This window comes from Monomorium pharaonis, chromosome 5, assembly GCF_013373865.1.
Source record: "Monomorium pharaonis isolate MP-MQ-018 chromosome 5, ASM1337386v2, whole genome shotgun sequence".
Lineage (NCBI taxonomy): Eukaryota > Metazoa > Arthropoda > Insecta > Hymenoptera > Formicidae > Monomorium > Monomorium pharaonis.
The window spans coordinates 28,489,690-28,509,479 of record NC_050471.1 but is presented as its reverse complement, the minus strand read 5'-3'; the positions used below and the strand labels follow the sequence as shown (position 1 = coordinate 28,509,479).

General features: G+C 35.1%; 2 protein-coding genes across 11 annotated transcripts; one reads left to right on the top strand and one right to left on the bottom strand.

The window, feature by feature from the left end:
* The first annotated feature begins 82 nt into the window (after nucleotides 1-82).
* LOC105838483 (DNA ligase 3) lies at nucleotides 83-19,458 on the top strand. 5 transcript variants are annotated; one of them, XM_036286878.1, is made up of 20 exons: nucleotides 83-238; nucleotides 1,815-1,869; nucleotides 4,811-5,203; nucleotides 6,106-6,399; nucleotides 6,765-7,003; nucleotides 7,506-7,585; nucleotides 7,997-8,074; nucleotides 8,170-8,341; nucleotides 9,168-9,323; nucleotides 9,507-9,638; nucleotides 9,856-9,935; nucleotides 10,040-10,127; nucleotides 10,204-10,281; nucleotides 10,443-10,566; nucleotides 10,995-11,065; nucleotides 11,172-11,318; nucleotides 11,984-12,619; nucleotides 14,439-14,533; nucleotides 16,612-16,714; nucleotides 18,782-19,458. In XM_036286878.1, exons 3-20 carry the CDS (start codon nucleotides 4,870-4,872, stop codon nucleotides 18,926-18,928), a joined length of 3,054 nt encoding a protein of 1,017 aa, XP_036142771.1. In that variant the 5' UTR covers nucleotides 83-238; nucleotides 1,815-1,869; nucleotides 4,811-4,869; the 3' UTR covers nucleotides 18,929-19,458. The 5 variants fall into 5 exon arrangements, with proteins under 5 accessions (XP_036142771.1, XP_036142770.1, XP_036142769.1 ...); XM_036286877.1 differs by having other exon boundaries at nucleotides 83-355; nucleotides 18,782-18,928; XM_036286876.1 differs by lacking the exon at nucleotides 1,815-1,869 and having other exon boundaries at nucleotides 18,782-18,928.
* On the bottom strand, nucleotides 1,591-4,804 carry LOC105838485. Of its 6 annotated transcripts, none has more exons than XM_012684067.3 (4): nucleotides 4,359-4,804; nucleotides 3,366-3,584; nucleotides 3,017-3,257; nucleotides 1,591-2,104 (listed from the first exon to the last, which is right to left on the bottom strand). In XM_012684067.3, exons 2-4 carry the CDS (start codon nucleotides 3,537-3,539, stop codon nucleotides 2,061-2,063), a joined length of 459 nt encoding a protein of 152 aa, XP_012539521.1. In that variant the 5' UTR covers nucleotides 3,540-3,584; nucleotides 4,359-4,804; the 3' UTR covers nucleotides 1,591-2,060. The 6 variants fall into 6 exon arrangements, with proteins under 6 accessions (XP_012539521.1, XP_012539520.1, XP_012539524.1 ...); XM_012684066.3 differs by having other exon boundaries at nucleotides 3,366-3,557; XM_012684070.3 differs by having other exon boundaries at nucleotides 4,373-4,804.
* Nucleotides 19,459-19,790: the final 332 nt, after the last annotated feature.

Genomic DNA, 19,790 nt, shown 5'->3' with positions numbered 1-19,790 from the left:
ATTTTTTTAGATACGATCAGATATGATAAAATTTTTCACAGATTCAAATGTGGTAATTTGTTCTTGAGACACGACGTGAGCGCAGTGTGACCACTACAAGACATCGATAAAACAGTCCGCGCGACCGGCCAATATCAAATCTGTCGTATAAATTCGTATTTTATTTTGTATTCGTGCCGCGGCGTACACAAAATTACTGTTTTGTTGCAAGACAGCGTAGAAACCTCATTTTATTCCGGTGAGTCTAAGTGAGTGTTCATCGTTCGTCATTCGTGGACTTTTACGGATAGAAATGCGAAACGATAGACGTCTTGAGATGCGGTAGTCGGTACGATGCGCTAACAATACCAAAGAGGTTAGCTTTTCCGTCTAGGGAGAAACGTTGCTCTTAGGTTTACCGCATTTAATCTAGTTTTATCTAGTTCTTTTTTTATTGAAGATTTTATGGCGCGCTTACGAAAATGTTACTTTGTTTATGAATTTATATTGTTTTATATTGTTTTAGAATTTAGATTATATCTACACTAGATTGTTTTAAATTATTTTAAATTATTTTATTTTTAGGGTTAAGTGGTAGTCAAACAGTTAAAATTAAATAGTAAAGTTAAAAAAATAACTTTAATGTTTTAATTTTTTAAAATAATTTTTTGTTATTTTATATAAACTTAATTTACCAATAAAAAAACTTATTTTAGATAATCTATAATATTATAATTGTTTTAATTTATTTTAATATTGATGTTAATCTAACTTTAAAAAATTATGAGTTTCTAATGTAATATAAATAATGCTTTTTAAACCAAACTTTTAATTTAACTTAATCTTATTGTAATTTTTAACTGTTTTTTTTATTTGTTTTAACGTAATTAAATTAATTTTATAAATTACTAATTTTATTTAATTTAGTTAAAAACACATTAACTTATCGAAACGTGTTTATTTTATTCTCCTATATTGCTCTTTGGAAGCAGGGAGCGTAAAGCGCATGTATAACGCACAACATAAATGCATAAGAAATTCGATTGGTTGAATTTCTTATGCACTTTGCTTATGACCAATAAATTTGCTTATGTACATGCGTTATGCGTTATGCAAAAGTGTGTGCGGGGGCCTTAAAACTTTGGGTATTTCTAATATTGATAAAGTAGCTGCATGTACATATCATACATTTCCAGTTTTGCTTTTAATCATTATCACAGATGGCGTAAGAATGTACTTTTCGATTTAGTCACTCGCGCGCTCGTTTAATTCTTCAGAGTTCTCAGACACTCCATTTTTTGTAATCACTTTTAAAATACCAGAATGTTATTTATTGTTATCGCCTAACATTTATGATTGTTGAAATTTTAATTGAAATGTATCTCAACCCTGACATAGAATTTCTCAGTACTACTGAAAGGTATTTCAATTTGTATAAAAAGCTGAGGAAAAAGTTATAAATTTATATAGAAATATTCTGAAAAATTACGAAATTTATACAGAAATTTTTAAGACAAAGTTGTATAAAATATTCTATGAAAAAATGTTTATTTTTACAAGGTTTTTTTTTTGATGGGATTCGTACAAATAAAAAAGAGATAAACAAGCGAGGAGATTTCTGATGATACAATTTATTACAGTATTGTCAACATTAATTATGTGTCGATTTGCGTAACGAGATGTGTTCTTTTTTTTGTTTGAATTTCCAGACGAATCGGATTTGCAAAAATGCGTTTATTTGACATACAAAGGTGAAAATGAAGAAAGCATTAGCAAGAATTTAATTACAAATTTAATTACAAATTAAACGCAAGAAGATTGATTAATGTTTACAGGTGGGAAAGAGAAGAGGAAGATGATATCGCGAAGCGTTACGAGATATTTGTTAGCGTAAGCCAAAATTGAAATAATTAAAAATCGATCGCACGTTGTTGTTATTTTTTCCTCGTTTCAATTTCTAATTGGGCGTATGGCAAGCGATGTTGATTTTTTACTCAATCATTTTCTTAGCATAATGAAGTCTTCTCGTAGCTGCTCAGCTCCTCCGCTGCAACCGCCATTCGCTTCTGATTTACTTCCGTTTATTCTAAAGGACAGTAGTTCTTAAAATCGCACGGTGGCAAGCCTGAAATGCGAATCGCTCGTTATTCGATCATTATTACCGCAGCCGTATTGCGCGAAGCCTTGCATTGCTTCAATAACGAGAAATAATAAACAATTTTGAAAAATAACTTTTACTTTTTTATATGTGTATATTAATTGTAAATTAATTTCCATTAAAATGATTTCAAATAGTGCAAATTACTGTCTTTCCATACGAAATAATATATGAATATATTTGCGAAAAAATTATGTTTGCATATTTAAGCAAGGAGACTCATTTTTTTTATCACACACTGTTTTATTGAAGTAATTAAAAATTTGACTGGGTATAAAAACAATCTGAAAATAATTTTGTTGAATTATTGAAAAATAATTGTAAAGGATGTTTAAAGGTTTAAAATTTTAACATTTTATAGATTGTTCTATTTTTATGTTTGATTACCTGTGCAAAATTCAACAGTTCTCTTATTAATTTGAAAGTTACTTAATTTTTGTTTGCTCCTGATTCTTATATAAAATAGCATTTTATAATATTTACTAGCTATGCCCTGCCATGCGTTGCTGTGGCTCTCTATTCTTATGCTACGTTTTTTTCAAATTTTCTTTGCTTTCGTTGTTGAACTTTCAAGAGCCTTGCTTTACTGTTGCTCTTTTTATTTTATTTTTGAATAAGCATTTATCTATCTTTAATAAATCTAATATTCATTTATTCACGTACTTCTAACTTATTTCATTTATTTATTGCCTTTGGCACTGTATTTAGGGAAGTACGGTGTACTGTCTGCCTAACATACAGTATTAATTTTTCTTAAATAAGAAAGTTTTTTAAAGTCTAACATCCTGTAAATTTCTTTTTTTCCTTTAATATTTATTTATAAACTTGACGAAAGGAAGTACGTATTATGAAAAAGAAAAGTTATTTGGCTAACTATACCTTGTTTCATACCTCGTTTGTTCAAGTCCTGCGAGTCGTAGATAAATGATTTTGATCTCGGCAATAGTTCCGGTTCTCTGACGGGGTAATTTGGCGGCGATTGTTCTATCGCGCGCTCCTGCTCTCGCTCTTTTGCCTCTAGAATTGTCTGAATTTCGATCTGCTCGTCGTTGATCTCGTGCTCTTGCTTGACTATCCGGTTTTTCTGCTCCATCAATTGCTTCAGGCGGTTTGCCAACATCTACGCGACCCAGAAGAAATTCGACAGAGATATGATTAAAAAAATAATTGAATTAATATGATCATTTAAGGTAATTTCTAGACACTGCAGTCTTTTTGTATTCCTCACAATATTTTCCGTTTTTTTCGCGGGATTGCCATAGAAGAAGCCCGGCAACATTGATTCCACTTGCGGAAACGCGTAGGTGTTGACGTTGCCATTTGTAGCATAAAACAGCATGAATGCCGCTAGCAGACACAGACTTGTCCTAGCAACGGATCGTTGGCTATGTCTGACCGTCATTTTCTCGTATCACGAACTCTAGGGAAAGGAGAAGAAAAGCGCGCCCTATAGAAGATAAGGATATTAAGGGGATGCTGGACCGCCTCTTAAACTTGATCGGGGTCGATAATGTAGAGTCATTCGTGCACATCATTAATGAGATTTCGTATATATTTCTTTTATGGATTTGGAAATTCTTTTTCCAGAATTAAAGTACACATATTAATATCAATCTGTGAATTGGATTTTATATCGAGAACGAAAGAAATTGTTTTCATATTATTCTACTTCTTCCGAATTCGCATTCACACATATTCTTATACCACAATTCTTATACCGAAAGCTTCTAGCTCATTTCTGAAAGCACATTATTATTCTTTCCTGTAATAACAATGGTGCATAATAGTTATTTTGTACGTATAGAGTCTTTAAAGCTTAGTGCTGCAGATTAAAGTCACGAGACAACTGCACAAAAGTATAATTTTTTAATTATTTTTGTTTTTTTACATGAAATTGTAATTAGCCACCGTTTGTTATTGTCTATACTTTAATTCTGGAGGATTTACAATTCTATAAAATCAATTAAAAGCCAAGCTTATCCGAAAATAATTAATGTTTAATTGGTAAAACAGACCACTCCAGCATCCCCTTAAAGATATGAAAAATTAATATCCTTTAAACCTCGTAGAGTGAAAAATCACTCGAAAATTGCACTTGTGGTGAAACGAGATTTAAAAAGTATACTTGTCTTCATTTAAACGAGCCATAGGGGAAAATTGTTGATCAAGTATCGTGCGTAGAAAAATCGTTCTCCAGGACAATTGGAATTGCGCGACTTACTCTGCGTAACTTACTCTGGCCGAATCTCGCCGATATATTTCGCTGACGGTACGACACGCGATGGTGAAATGAGTGGCGAAGGGCTGTTGCATCCTCTATTATACTCGCGTGCTATATAATAGAGGTATCCTCCTCCGCAACCTGTATCCGTCCTCCCTCTCCATCGGCCTTCTTCTAATCATCCCGTAGAAAAAGAACCGATCGTTGATTCGGATCGGATTTCATGTTTGCGAAAATAAAATTTGCGATACGATGCTGATCGTTCGATCTCTCGGGGAGAAAAATCTACGATGTATACGTATCGCGTTTCGATACTTTTATTATATTTATCGAACTGAATTTTGTACCGAGCCAAAACCTGTGTAACTTTTTTAAAGTTTCAAGTTAAGCCTGCAAATATAATGGCCGTTAATTTATACGCATAAACTAAGCCTCATTTTTCTTTCATTTAGGGATAGAGTTTTCTCTCCATCGGTTATTCCCTAAATTCGTGGCTAACGCGTCGAACGTTATGAGTGACGAAGAGGATCAGCAGCAACAGCAGGTGGAGGAGAAGCCGTTCGCCGTGGAGCGCGCGAAGACCGGACGCGCGAAATGTAAGCGATGCAAATGCCCGATCGAGAAGGGCGAGATACGGATCGCCAGGTACGTGGCGAGCTTCTTCTCGGACGGCAAACTGATGCCGGCCTGGCACCACGTCACCTGCCTGTTCGACGCGTTCGCGAAACAACGCGCCAGCACCAAGAGGATCGACGATCCCGCGGAGGACGTCAAGGGTTGGGATCAATTGTCCGACGACGACAAGCAGATCGTTCTGGATAAGCTCGAGGCATTCGAAAAATCCTGTAATTATTCTGTATCGAGAGGTGACACCTTTCTTGATTTATTTGCCATTTACTTGATGCGTCTATGCGGTCACGGATCTATGTTTCTGAATTCTTTCCGAAGATTTTAGTTGAATAGAACACTTTTTAACTTATTATTTTATAGCAACAAATCTGTTAAATTTGACGACAATTTTTCCACAATAAAAATGTGAGGGAAATCGTCATTCGTCGCAGTTCTTCAATTTTTAGGATTGCTTTTTATTTTTTATGTCTTGCTACAATTTTAGATCAAGATCTGTTACGTTTAACTGCAAGTAAAATTGGCTGAGGAACGATATTCAACTAAAGTTTTGTTATTTATTTGATTGAGTTGAATTAAGATATAGTGATGATGTGAAATTCCTGATTTGTTGATAATCGCGACTGAGGGGTAGGGGTGGAAAAATTGATTGATATTGAGACATAAAATTACAATGTGTTATATTGCGCTTTAACTGGGTAATTTCATCCTGTAATTAGAAGCAATTGTTTTGCGGAGGTGAAAATTACTTCCGACGTACGAACGCACGTAGGAAGAAAATTTCGTCATTTTGATCCATTAACAGTTTTCAGATAAATATTTTATTTGCCTATTATTGATCTAATTTTAATGATAAGTAATATGTCAAAATTTTTTCAATATTTAAATATCAAAAATATCTCAAAATATCATGGAAAGATAATAAAACATGATTAACATTATGTTGTAAAAACAAATGAGCAAGATAGAATAGAATTAATAAATGCAAGCAATTGATTTTTATAACTGCGAATTTTTTATATAAAAATTATTGAAGTAAAATTATTCGAATCACTTTGTATCACATATAATATATGAATTAATTGCTTCTTTAACGCGTTAATTCCTCCGTATATTATAGTGCCGGATAAGGCTTTGAAGAAGGCCGCAACGCCACGTAAAGCGACTTCCTCTTCTAGTGATTCCTCGAAAAAACCAGGGAAAAAAACTCCAGATCAAAAGAAGACCGTAGCAAACGACAGTGAACAGAATAAGGAGAAAGAGAACAAAAATAAAGAGGAGAAAAGCAAAGTCCCGTCGAAGGATGATTCCTTTCGCGAATTTCGTCGCGTATGCAGCAACGTTGCCGACGTTGACGCCTACACCGACAAGACTACAATCGTTAAGAGGATGTTCACAAAAGGATCACAAGGTGGTAAGTACCTTTTCTCATAAGATTAAAGAGAGAGAGAGAGAGAGAGAGAGAGAGAGAGAGAGAATATTACAGAAAAAAGAGACCAGTATCCGTATCGTGTGTAACAATATGATACAGCGTAATAATTCGAAAATAATGACGGGTGTCGAATTGCGGATGCTGATCAATCAACTTGGCGGCGCCTCCGCGATCGTGATTGTCGCGCTTTTTGATTGCGACGTGTCACCGCATCGGATTTATGGGAGGATCAAAGGAGAGCGCGGAGAGTCTTGAATAATAAAATTTTGAGAAAAAAAAATGATAGTAATGGTACTTACGCATAGATTCCCCCTTTTTATCTTTATCTTTTTCGTTTGTTTCTGCAGACGGTTTTAAGGGTGACATTATGCTCTGGTGTAAACTGCTGCTGCCCGGCGCAGTGAAAAGAATTTACAATCTGCAAAGCAAGCAGCTGATAAAGTTGTTCGCGCGATTACTGCTCGAGGATGAGGATGCGATGCTGGAGCATCTGGAGCAAGGCGACGTGGCCGAAACGATCAGTGCTTTCTTTGAAAATAGTACTGCCCTCTCGCCTTGCGCCGCGAGCGTATTGACCATCCAAGACGTAAGTCGGCGTAATTTTGCGAATTTTGGGGACAAAGTCGAAAAATTATCGGTGAGGAGCCGGAGAAGAAAGAACTAAATATATATATAAGTTGTCGAAATTTTTATTTTTTATCTAACTTAATTTTAATTAATCCAACAAATATATTCTAATTTCTTAAATATAATTTTTTTTTCTATAATTAATAATCAAGAGAAAGGTATTTAAAAATATTTTTCTTCGTATAATTACAAAACAATTAGTACAATTTGTGATGAAAAAGTTAGTTAGAGTTTAAAAAAATTTGAATTAGATGTGTCAGATTTAACATAAAGTATTTTTCTTTAATCAAATGTGGTTAATTAAATAGACTATTTAATTAATCTGCATGTAGTAACATTAATTAGATAGAAGATAATAAAACTATTTTACATAGATGCATAATTTATCCAAGAAATAATGCAAACACGTGTATGATTCATCTCTTTTTATATTTTTTTTATTAATAAGCTTTATTGGATAGGTCGATCTCTTTTTGGAGAACTTGTCACGTTTAACCAAGGAGGACGAGCAGATCCAGCATTTTCGATCTATCCTCGATAAGTAAGTTTATTAATCGGCTGTTTTTTTTTTCATTAACCTGCTAATTGCGGCAGACGGAGTCTTCTCGAAATACTTTAACGAAATAAATATACAAAAATATCAAAATTACGTATAGCGCCGAATATATTATTCATTTAAAATATTAATGAAATATATAAAATAATGATAAAATTTTATTATCGACGCATATTATAGTAATTAGCGTGTAGAGTTTCAATATCTGGTAGTTGGTCGTATTTATTCGCATTAAATATAATATAATAACATTACCTCCCATTATTTTTTTTTTAATTTTATTTATTTTACTAAATTTTACTTACGATTAAAGGCTACTTTTCTTTTTAATTTTTATATTTGACATTTGATTTTTTTGCATTTTATACTTGACGAGTGTTCAAATATAAATTTTAGATGCACCGCCAACGATCTGAAGATGATCGTACGTTTGATCAAACACGATCTGAGGATCAACTGTGGACCGAAGCACATGTGAGTGTGCTGCTTTTTTTCTGTCAGTCTTAAAATTAATTTAATCGGTAATAATTAAAATATACTATATATATATTCGCATAATGCAAATTTAGTCTCGAGGCGATTCATTCAGATGCGTACACGGCCTTCCAAATGTCCCAAAATCTGGAAGCGGTGCTGCGACGTTTTCTACCGAATCTGGAGGGAAAACCATGCGCCTCAAGCTCGCCTTTAAGCCAGAATAAAGTAGCCCTCTCACTGATGACGCCTATTTTACCGATGCTGGTATATTGAAAATATATCTATAAGAATTGTTTCTAGCCTTTTAATATATAATATAATTAATAATTTTAATATATAATACACATTAATATTATAAATAATTATTTATAATGCATATAAATTATTTATACATGAACGGTTTCGCTGAAATCCTAATAATTAGGTGGATACAGAAAAGAATTTTATTAGATTACTAGAATAATTATGTAAAACGTTTAAATCGATTATTAGAATGTCCAAATTTTTTGCGACATTATTTATTATATTTGAGCGTCCTACATTATTATTTTTTGATTCAACAAATTTTGAAAGTAATTTACTTTCCGACTTTGTATAGTTAAATTTTAAAATACACGGAGAGAATTTTCTCTTAAAATTTATACCCCCAAAATCTAGTAATTGTGGGATAATGTGTGACCTCAAGGAATTTTACTATACTTTTAGTACATTTTACTAAACAGTATAGTAAAATTCTTTCGAGGTCACACATTATCCCACAACTACCAAATTTTGAGGGTAAATTTTAAGAGAAAATTCTCTCCGTGTACTTGAACAAGACCGTTCTTTTCGTATATTATTTAGGAGTTCAAAAAATACATTACGTTGTTTATCATCTTCCTTGTCATTATCACGAGACATTTATACTAATAATTAAATTATCTATAGAAATAATATTAACGAAATACTTTATAATTACGATATTACATTAATAAGTTATACATTCGAAGAACGAAATAATCGTGCGCTGTTATCAGTTTATTACCTAATTATCTGTTCCAATTGGCTAATTAGCCGGATAGCTAATTAATTAATTTATTAATTAATAAAGGCAGAAGCGTGCACATCCGTGGAAATGGCGATGCGAAAGTGCCCTAACGGCATGTTGTCGGAGGTCAAGTACGACGGCGAGCGCGTACAAGTGCACAAAAGCGGAAACGAATTCCGATACTTTAGCAGATCTCTCAAGCCAGTCCTGCCGCACAAGGTAACGGGGAACGGGGAGAGATGCTAATTTGTAGAAATGCGTAAATTTATTTGTCATTGATATTTTTCTACAATAATAATAGCGTCCAAGAATATTAATAAAATAAAAAATGTATGATGATAAAGTACGACCCATTCGACTTTTGGATTTAAAGGCGATCGATGAGTTAATTAATTTTTCCAGATAAATTTATTCAAGGATTACATAGGGCGAGCGTTCCCCGATGGTGACGATTTAATTCTCGATTCCGAGGTTCTCTTGATTGACAATGAGACCGGACAACCTTTACCTTTCGGTTCCTTAGGAATTCATAAAGTACGAATTTCGTTCCTTGACTCTAATATTTTTCTTTTATTTTATTTTTCTGATAATTTATGCAACCAGTTTTATGCCTTTTTGTCGGTCTTTTAATTCATTATTTTTAATTGCATGGCTAAAGAATTTGCAAAAAAATACGCAGTAATAATTTGTGATATTAATTTAAATAATAATAAAACGATATTTTAATATATGTAATTGTGTTTGTTTTCAGAAAGAAGAATTCAAAAATGCTAATGTGTGTCTTTATGTCTTTGATTGCTTGTACTATAACGGCGAGGTACTAATAAACAAGTAAATATCGAGTTTCTAACAAAAAGAATGCAATAATACCTTACAATGATTATTCTGATTATTCGACGCATTTACAATATCTTTTTTCTCTTTCGTTATATTAGATCTATGCTGGAGCGTAGGAATATCCTGAAGGACAGAATGACCGAGATACCAAACAGAATAATGCTGTCGGAGGTTTACGAAGTCCACGTAAAGAAATAGAATTAAAATAATAAACCGCGCCAGTTGCCTTCAATTTATAATTGCAATTCGCGTCTGGTTTCAGGATCCGCGGGATTTAGCGGCAAGGATTGTTCACGTGTTAAAATTGGGTCTCGAGGGTTTAGTGCTGAAGGACATTGATGTATGTATTGATCCTCGCAGGCTTTTTCATTTTACTCTGACATTTATTGATATATTCTTACGATGTAATACTGATTATGGAATTAATTGAATAATCGTAGAAGTAATTATTTGTTATATTTAATTTAAGCTTTATCTGTTTCGAAATTTTCGCGTTTTCAGAGCAAGTATGAGCCGGGTAAGAGGCACTGGTTAAAGGTAAAAAAGGACTATCTGTGCGGTGGTGCGATGGCTGATAGCGCAGATCTCGTTGTGCTTGGTGCATGGTACGGCACAGGAAACAAAGGTTTGTATCAGTCGCGGAAAGATTCGAAAAAAAAAAATAGATCTACAAACCGTAAATTATCGTGATAATTAAAAATATTAATTATCAATGTTAAATAAAAATAAAAATGTAACGGGATAGTTCTTACATAACTGACGACTAATATTCATTTTTTATTTTTATTAAAATTTAATTCCGAGTTTCCTTTTTAAATATGAAAGAAATTTTTATATCTTTTAAGAATTGACAATAAAAGGAATTTTTTAAATTTATTTTAAACAGACTATAGAGAATTTAAAAGAGTAAATTTTTCCTGAGTTTTATAACAATCATATGTGTTATTTAGGGTCGTTTTCTATTTTATGGAAAAATAGCCGATCTTTTACATTAATTTGATTTAGAAACGTTTTCGACAGACCTCCAGATGATTTTTTTTATTTGTTTTACAGGTGGTATGCTATCGGTCTTCTTAATGGGCTGCTACGATGAGAAGCGCGACAAGTGGTTAACCGTTACTAAAGTAAATAAAAATGTTTAATGAGTTTTAAATGTCACCTCGAATTGAAGGGAGGGGTGTGAGTGAGTAAGTGACAAAAAGAGATAAGAAATCACACTTGTCGTCGTAGGTACACACGGGACACGACGATGCTACTCTGGCGGCGTTGCAGGATCAACTCGACATGGTGAAGATTGGCAAGAACGTGGAGAAGCTACCGGGCTGGTTGCTTGCCAAAAAGCCCATGGTGCCGGATTTCGTGGCGAGGGATCCCAAGGTAATCCGCACGTCAGACCGTCAGTTACACTTGAGCTTAATTTCATTACTTCAACGATAAGCAATTATACGTTGAACTTTTCGGTATCTAATCTCTATTTTTTTCCAAAGTACTTTATAACACAAAATCGATAGTATGTTTGAATTCTTGTAAGATAAACACGATTTAATTAAAATCATAATTATATTCCGGTCTTTACACATAAGAAACAGCATCAAACGTTAATATTAAATTAAAATCAATATATTTACTTTAAAAATCATATACGTATAAGCAAGAAATTGTATTCAACGACAATCTTGCTTATATTAATAAATTTCAGCAAAATATTATTTCTTTATTTCAATATTATTTATAGTCATAACGAGCAAAATTGATTGATTCGACAATAAAACAGTTTAATAGTAATTAAGAAATTTAAATTTTTTGCTTGAAAAGACGGTTTTTTTTCTGCCCAATATATTTTAATTCTTTTCCTCTCTTCTAAGTAAAGTCAACTTTTTAGAATTTTGGAGAAGACTAATTCAAAGATACACATTTCTAGTGACCTCATGGTATTACGAAAATTAATACCATCATTAATTTTCTAATTAATATGATCATTAATATAGAATTAATATGCTTTGTTAATCTGCTAATTGTTACTTCGTCGGACGGGCAAACAGAAGCAGCCGGTGTGGGAGATAACGGGCGCCGAGTTTACGAATCAGGGGGTGCATACCGCGGAGGGGATCAGCATCCGGTTTCCGCGCGTCACGCGGATACGCGACGACAAGGACTGGTCGACGGCCACCAGCCTGGACGAGCTGCGCGTCCTCTTCGAGAAGAAGCCCGAGTCCGTCAATTTCGATCGCCTGCTCGGCACGTTGGCGGATGTCAAGGACATTCCGAGGAGAAAGCTGCCCGATCCCGTAAACAAGTCGCCGAGGAAGACCAAGGTGGCAAAGACGAGCTCATGGGACGAGCCGTCGACGAGTTTCCAGGTGAAGGAGGAGCCGATAGACCTCAAGGAAGAAGTCAAAAGGTCACCGGAAAAAGTCCTCAAGAAACGAAAGCAGGACGAGAGCGACGAAGAATTGTCTGACAAAAGTCCCCAGTCGGAGAAGAAGAGATGGAAAGTAAAGCGCGAGGTCAAGGAGGAAACGAAGGATTCTTCAAAATTTGAGACGAAGGAAAGATCAGACTCGGGGATGGAATGGCAAGAGGAGGATCGTCGCGTCGATCGTCTCGCTGGCAGAACGGAGGAATCCTTCGAATCCTTGTCCGACATGAATGCCTCCGATTCGGACGTCGAGGATACCGTAAGTAATGCCAATTCTTTTCCTAGACGGACAAATCATCTCTCGATCGATTTTTTATTGCTTCTTTCTAGACGACCCCCAAATCTTACTTAATAAACGTTCATTGTATTCTATCTTCGTGTTGCGCTTATATACAATAACATAAAATTATCTAGATAAAGGTACGAAAAATTACATGTAAACATATCTTAGACAAGATAAGGATTATTAAATGTTAAATTGTCTAGGTAAAAGATGGAAAATACTTTTAGCTAGGTAATTTTTAAGTAATATTGTTGTTGAACAATATTCTTTTTTTTATTTACAAATTCTTATTTCTTAAAAACGAGAGCCATTTATTCTTCAAGCACTTTGATTTAACGAAAAAAAAATTAAAATAGAGATAATATATATTTTAATAATATAAATAATGATAAGATAAGGTCACTTCTTTATCCGGATAATTATTTAAAATAATATTTATATTCCTTGTGATTCGTATGCTCAGTTAATTAATTAAATTATTATATCCTGTCGCGCTCGAATAACATTCGCCACCTGCCGCTAAGTTGCGCTCTGTTTACTCTCTGCGTATGTTTATGCTCGAATGCCGTTTATTTATTTATCTTTTATAGCTTCCTATTATATATGCACATGCATTAACGCTGTCTAATGCGTGCGAATTCGGCATCCCCGCTGATTTTTCTATTTAAAGAAAGAACGTATATATTTGGTAAAACTGCATGTTAAAGACGACCTCACTGATTTCAGTGACTTTGACTAAAAATTGCAGAAAGTTATCCAGTTTTCCACCTTTCTTTTTCGCCGTTAATTAAGACGGGGATTGAATGATAATAACTAAAAAGACGAAAAAGCAGCTATTACAATAATTGTATTGCGGAATATAACTGAATTCCATTAGGTTCATTGTGAAAGAACAAAGGAAATCGATGAGACCCGCAGATCGCAAAGTCTCTTTGTGAATACAGTATTGTGCACCAAATCTCGCTACCTCGACTGTTCGCAATGTTCCTCCTGCGAGGAAGAAATCTTGTTTAAAGAAGAGAAAGGACTATGATCGCCTCGATTTTTCTTGTTAGATCGTCTTCCCTCACACACGGCTATTATTTATTTATTTATTTTTTTTTCTTAATAGATGACTGTCGTTCGTGGATTTCTCTTCTTACGTACTCTTTTACGTTCTAGAGGACAGTGATAGAACGGTCTCTTTCTCTCGTAGATTTTCCATAATCTGTCATTACCAATCCCGTCACTTATCAGCGATCCTTCGCGTACAAACCCGCTGTTTCCACTGTTCGCAATTCGCTATCTCTGTTTCACGATGCTGGAACATCGAGTCACTTCTGTGACTTCTGTCGAGCTCCTCCATTTATCTTCTTGAAAGTTATCTAATGTAACTGTCACTTACCTAGGCGTTATTCACTGTAAGTTTGTCGCACGTATATTCACTTTTAACCTTGCGTGCGGTGAAATATTTCAATTGCAATTAATTTAATTGAACTTAACGATTATTATTTATATTATATTCTCTACCTATTAAATTGGTTTTTATAATCGTTATGTACTGGTATAATAATTATAAAAATATAACGATTGTTATACGTATGTAATAACATTGTTATATATGGCAGTATTATGAAAATTTTATGCTTTGTACTACATATAGATATTTATATTGATTTATAAAGTTTTCTGCATGAATTTTTATATCTTAATCTTCTTTTTTTTAAATTTATTATTTACTGTTTTATCTTATTGTTATATTTATCCTACACATTTTATTTCACTCGTTTTCTCCACTCTATAAATTTTCTTCCAGCTCCAATTCAATAAGGTGCTACAAGATGTGCGGGCGAGCCTCGCTCCTGGTTTCGATTCGGGCAGAAGGAAGGACGTACGAAGGCTGCTCAAAACGTATCCTTTCTTTCGTCGTTATTTTGATAATTCGCATGCAATTATTATTCAATGTAATCACGTTATCTTTACACTCGCATTACATTCGCAATTTCATAAAAGCTCGATGATGGTCGCGCTCGCCATCGGTAATTTCATAAATTTTTACCGCCCTCCTCCCCCACCCGCCCTTCCCCCTTTCCCCCTTTCTCTCTCCTCCTCGATCCTCTAATCGATTTTCGAAGTAACGCAATGTCGGCCACGTATTAACGGGAAAGTTACATTATCGGGACTTGTAACACGCGTTCTCCATCTATGCATTCGCAATGAGGGCCCTCGTATCGCATCTCTCGCTAAAAAAAAGATACATCATCGTGCATTACAAATTCGAAATATACATTATAAAATATAAATAATACATAATAAATGAATTATTTTGACGCGGAATAGCGAGAGATCTCGGGAGACTCGGGATTACTGTTTTCAACAAAATTAGAGAGTTATTTGAAATCGACTGCAAAACTGACGAGATACAAACATTCACGTGACTTCGCGAGGAAATAAAGTCAGATTTTCAGAAAGGTATTTTTTAGCTTAAAGAAGCCATTGTCGAATTTTATTATGCTGTCACTTGTCATGGAGAAAAGCCACCAAAGAGAAACCTTTAATGCGGTATCTTCAAACTTTAACGTGCTTTCTAAGTAATTTTACCATCGTTTTTCACAAAATCGCATAGATTACCACTCCCGCCATTTTCCATTCGAAGTAATCCCTCAATATTTTCGAGGGCCGCATATTATTGTATATCGCATTTTCCAGGGTTGGGAACCAACGAGTTACTTGTAACGAAGTTACGGTTACACTTTTTTTGGTAACTAATAACTTAACTTCGTTAATTTTCTTCATCTGTAACTTAACGCAGTTACATTTTTTTGGTAACTAGTAACTATTTTGATAGTTACTTTAATAGTTACTTTTTTTAGAACATGCGCTAAAATTTTTAATCAACAACCGGAAAAAGTTGAGTCTACACAAGAGGAATTGTATCAATTCTTAAAATCAAATAACTCCAGTATTAATACGCTAAATAATTACACTGCAATTAAGAAACTTTTTATTATAATATAACACAGGCATTCCACAGTTCTGCATCTGTGGAATATATGTTTAGTATCGGTGGCTCTATAATGACGCCACAAAGAGGTTTTTTTTACGATGATATATTTGAATATCAAATTCTATAAAATTGAATTCTATAAAAATTTTTATGAAAATTTTGTAACAAAAAAAATATGAATCAATGTATGACAGCCAATGGTATCATTATATTTCATTTAATTCTGATAACAGTAATATGCGATTTAGAGTTTTACCTTTACAAAGTTCTCATTTAGTGTATATAAAATAACTTGTTAAAAGACATAATTAAGCATATAATATACAACAGTTAGTAAAGCATAAAATGTAAGATTCTTGTTTCTTATATTTAAAATAATGTACAATTATATTTAAGAAAAAAGTAACTGAAAAGTAACGACTCGTTATTTTTTTTAGTAACTGTAATGAGTTATTTTTCAAAATCGATAACTTGTAACTGTAATTAGTTACTTTTTCAATGAAAAAACTGTAACTATAACTAGTTACTTTTACAAAGTAACTTTCCCAACCCTGGTATTTTCTATTACGTACATGCAATTCGATTATATAACAATTACGATAATTGAGATGTGTGTAACGTGTTACGTTCTATGGTTCGTTACTTGGGAGATACAATTTACGAACCGTCGACAGAGAAGGAGAGACATAGAGCACTCGACGGTGCAGTGAACATTCATAAATCAGTTTCCCGATGGCAGTGTACAATTGCCAGAGAATCTCTCGCTGGCTCGTCGTGCAAGACCCTCGTCCCGGAGGGCTCGTCCGCATTCACCGCTGGAATCGCTCCCGCGACGACGTTTTCCCTCGATCCCACGTCCGCGTTTTCCACGTTCTTACGAAACACACCTCTCGCCCTTTTTCCTCGGTCCTCTCTTTCCTCTCGGGGATGAATGTGTGGACGTACCATGATCTTCCTTGACAAACCGCTGAAAAACCGTTAGACTCGGCGCCACGGTGGTTACACCGGTGAACGGATACAGCTCGACGACGGCGACCCACGTCATCCACCCGCGCACGGAAATTCCGTCCTCGGCCGTCCTCGGGGTGAGTTTGAACTAGTTAAAACGGTATAATGTACACGTGTTTCCCTCTCAGTGAGATTGTGATACGCGATTGCGCGGGAGAAGGACGGGTGTGACGGCGGGGCGTCGACTTGGGACCGGGAACACGAGTGAGAAATTCAATTTTGAGCAGGACGGTTTGGAGAGAAAACCGTTGGGTAAACTCCGGAAGAAGTGTGTCTGCTGTAACGCGCGCGTTACTCTGGGAAATATTTGATTTGAAGGAACTGAGTACGCAGAAAAAAATCAAGTGTCAAATTAACTCTTACATATTCATATGAACGCATTCATTGTTTCATATACACGCAACGATATACAGGGTGTCCGAAAACATGTGGGTCAACGCTCGTAAAAAGGTAGAAGGGATCGAGATGAACATAAAAGTCCAATATTGTCTTGGGTTAGGTCCACCAATAATCGAGATATTAACGTATGGAATGTGCAAATAATCTAATTAATTTCTATCGTAATTGTGAACAGTAAATTAATGAAAGCTTATCATACATTCACGATAGATTTTTTCTTCAGTGTTATGGCTCGAGCTCTTCCCTCGGCGTGCTCTCATTCGCATAATTTAAAGAATGAATATCTCTATTATTGGAAAATAAGTCCATTTTATTTAAAAGTGTTGATGCTCTCGAAATCTTGTGTAAAATAATAAGTGTGAAAAGAACACATCGTTATATTTCCCCCTTTGAAAAGAAATAACTTTTCCCTCATTTAGTATTTTCTTGTGTTCATAAAAGCAACAGGGATATTCTAACTAAATGATTGATTTACAGGAAACATTTGTGCATATAATATAATATAATACGATATATTATTAATAATAATTAATTAATATTATATAATATTATTTTTAATTATAATTTTTTAAATTATATATATTATATTATAAATATATATAATATAAAATAATTATGATTTATTATATGTATATAAATTCCATCGAAACTCGTTATACTTTGAGATACAATTTTTTTTTCCCTTCGAATCACGTTCGCCGGAGTATTTCCTCTAAGGGTTGCACTTCTCCCGTTCAGTCTCAAGTCGACGTCCCTTCGGTCGCGACAACATCCCGCAGATCCTTCGCCATCAAGCGGCCGCGGGGAGCAGGTCCTACCGCTTTTATCAGCGGGGAATCCGTCGGCGGGCGGCGCGGAAATTTAACGCGCGATCGTGCGAACGGGGTTGGGGGATGGGGAAAGTGGGTAAGGGGAGTCGTAACTGGATTAACCGCGGTTAATACCGCGGCCATTATCGCGCCTGGTATTCCGCACTTTCCGCTCTCGCTCCATCCCGGAAACGTCAGTTCCCGGGCTCGATTAATCGTCGGCGCCGATTACCGGCGCCCGTTAATTCTTCGCCGTTAATTACTAACGGCGTGGCGGAGAAGTTGCAGAGAAAGAGAGAGAGAGAGAGAGAGAGAGAAAATAATATATTTGCGTGTCACGATCGACTTACGATTTCATACGACAATTCCAATGAATCTTTCCTTCTTTCACTTTGTTGCTCTTTTTTTTGTAATACCTTTACGCCGTGATATAACTCATACGGTGCTTGCGTCATCAGCGCTTATCGGATTTATCAGAAGGTTCATTCGATCCTTCCTCGATTATTAACGTGAGAGCCGCGTGGGCGAGATTGAACGATTTTCCCGGCTGCGATTAAAAACCGTGTCGTTTTATCAAATTAATAAAATTATAAATTATATATGTAATGTATTGTTAATTATACATATATAATTAATTTATTATATTATTCTAAATAATAAATTTTTATTTCACTTAAAATTATTTATATGTTATATAACGTTACGTATTGCGCAACGTGGATAATCGTTTTCCGAAACACTAGATATACTCGGAAAGGAATGTGGAACGGGGCATTCCTATAATGGAGGTATTACACTAATTAAATTTGTTTGACGAAGTTCGACCTTTTTACCTTGGCTCTTGCATTAGTGGGGAGGAGAGGGCGAAACGAACTTTCCGGTGAAATAACTTTGCGTGAACACGGTCGTGAAACGATCATTTTTCTCATTCGCAAGGATTATGCGGGCTATCCGCGGACCGCCCGGCACGTGAACGTGTCCTGGCTGGAGGAGACGGCGGCGCGGTCGAGGAGGCAGGACGAAATCTCGCACGCGGTCCAGCTGGCTGGCGATTACTGCGACTGTCCGTGCACGCATCGATAATGCAGCAGGTACACCCGATTGATATACGATCACCGCAAATGTTTCTAATAAATTTTGTAATTGTTATGAAAATATTTAAAATGCGTTCAGTTGTTAAATATGTATTTTGTAAATCTGTAACAAAGCCAAATGTAAATGTTTCCTGGCGAAAGCAAGAAACGAGAGGATGAGAAAAAGGAAAGGGGAGAGTGTGAATTACCTCCTTATTTTTCTAATCACTTCCCCATTATTTCGAGTAAACACACATATGTAAAGATTAGATATATATATATATAAAACGCACATAATTTAATGATCTAAATATGCGACAGAGCAAAGTGTAGAAGTTTTTCTAATGGAGAGCAAAAAATAAAAGTACGAAGGGCAAAAGAGGAAGGAACGTTTTTGGTCGAACAATGAAATTGTCTTCCGGGTTTGTCCCTTTGATTCTTCCTTCCCATTTTTTTTTTTTCAAGTAAGTTTCTGCACACCTTTGATGAAGATTAGAAAACACAGAACAAAGACGAGAATAAATGAAAACAAAAAAAAAATGACACTCTCGTTCGCGGCGAACGAGTCGCTTTTGACTTTTTAAGGAATTTAAGGAATAAAATAATCGGAGGGTATCGCAGGTATAATCTCATTGAGAATTAACGAGAGGAAATTGTAAACAACGGGTGGATATTCTCGCTTTTCGTAAACGAGTAAGCGAATTATATAAGGGAATCCAATTCGCTAAGTGGCATCTCGACTCGATTAAATCCGCGGTGGGGAGATCGCAAGCAAGCAACGTCGCGGTGAATTAAATTCACGGCGTCGTGACGTTGTGACGGGCCGAGAGCGTTTTCGCGATGTAAACGGGATAGGGATGAGAAATATATAT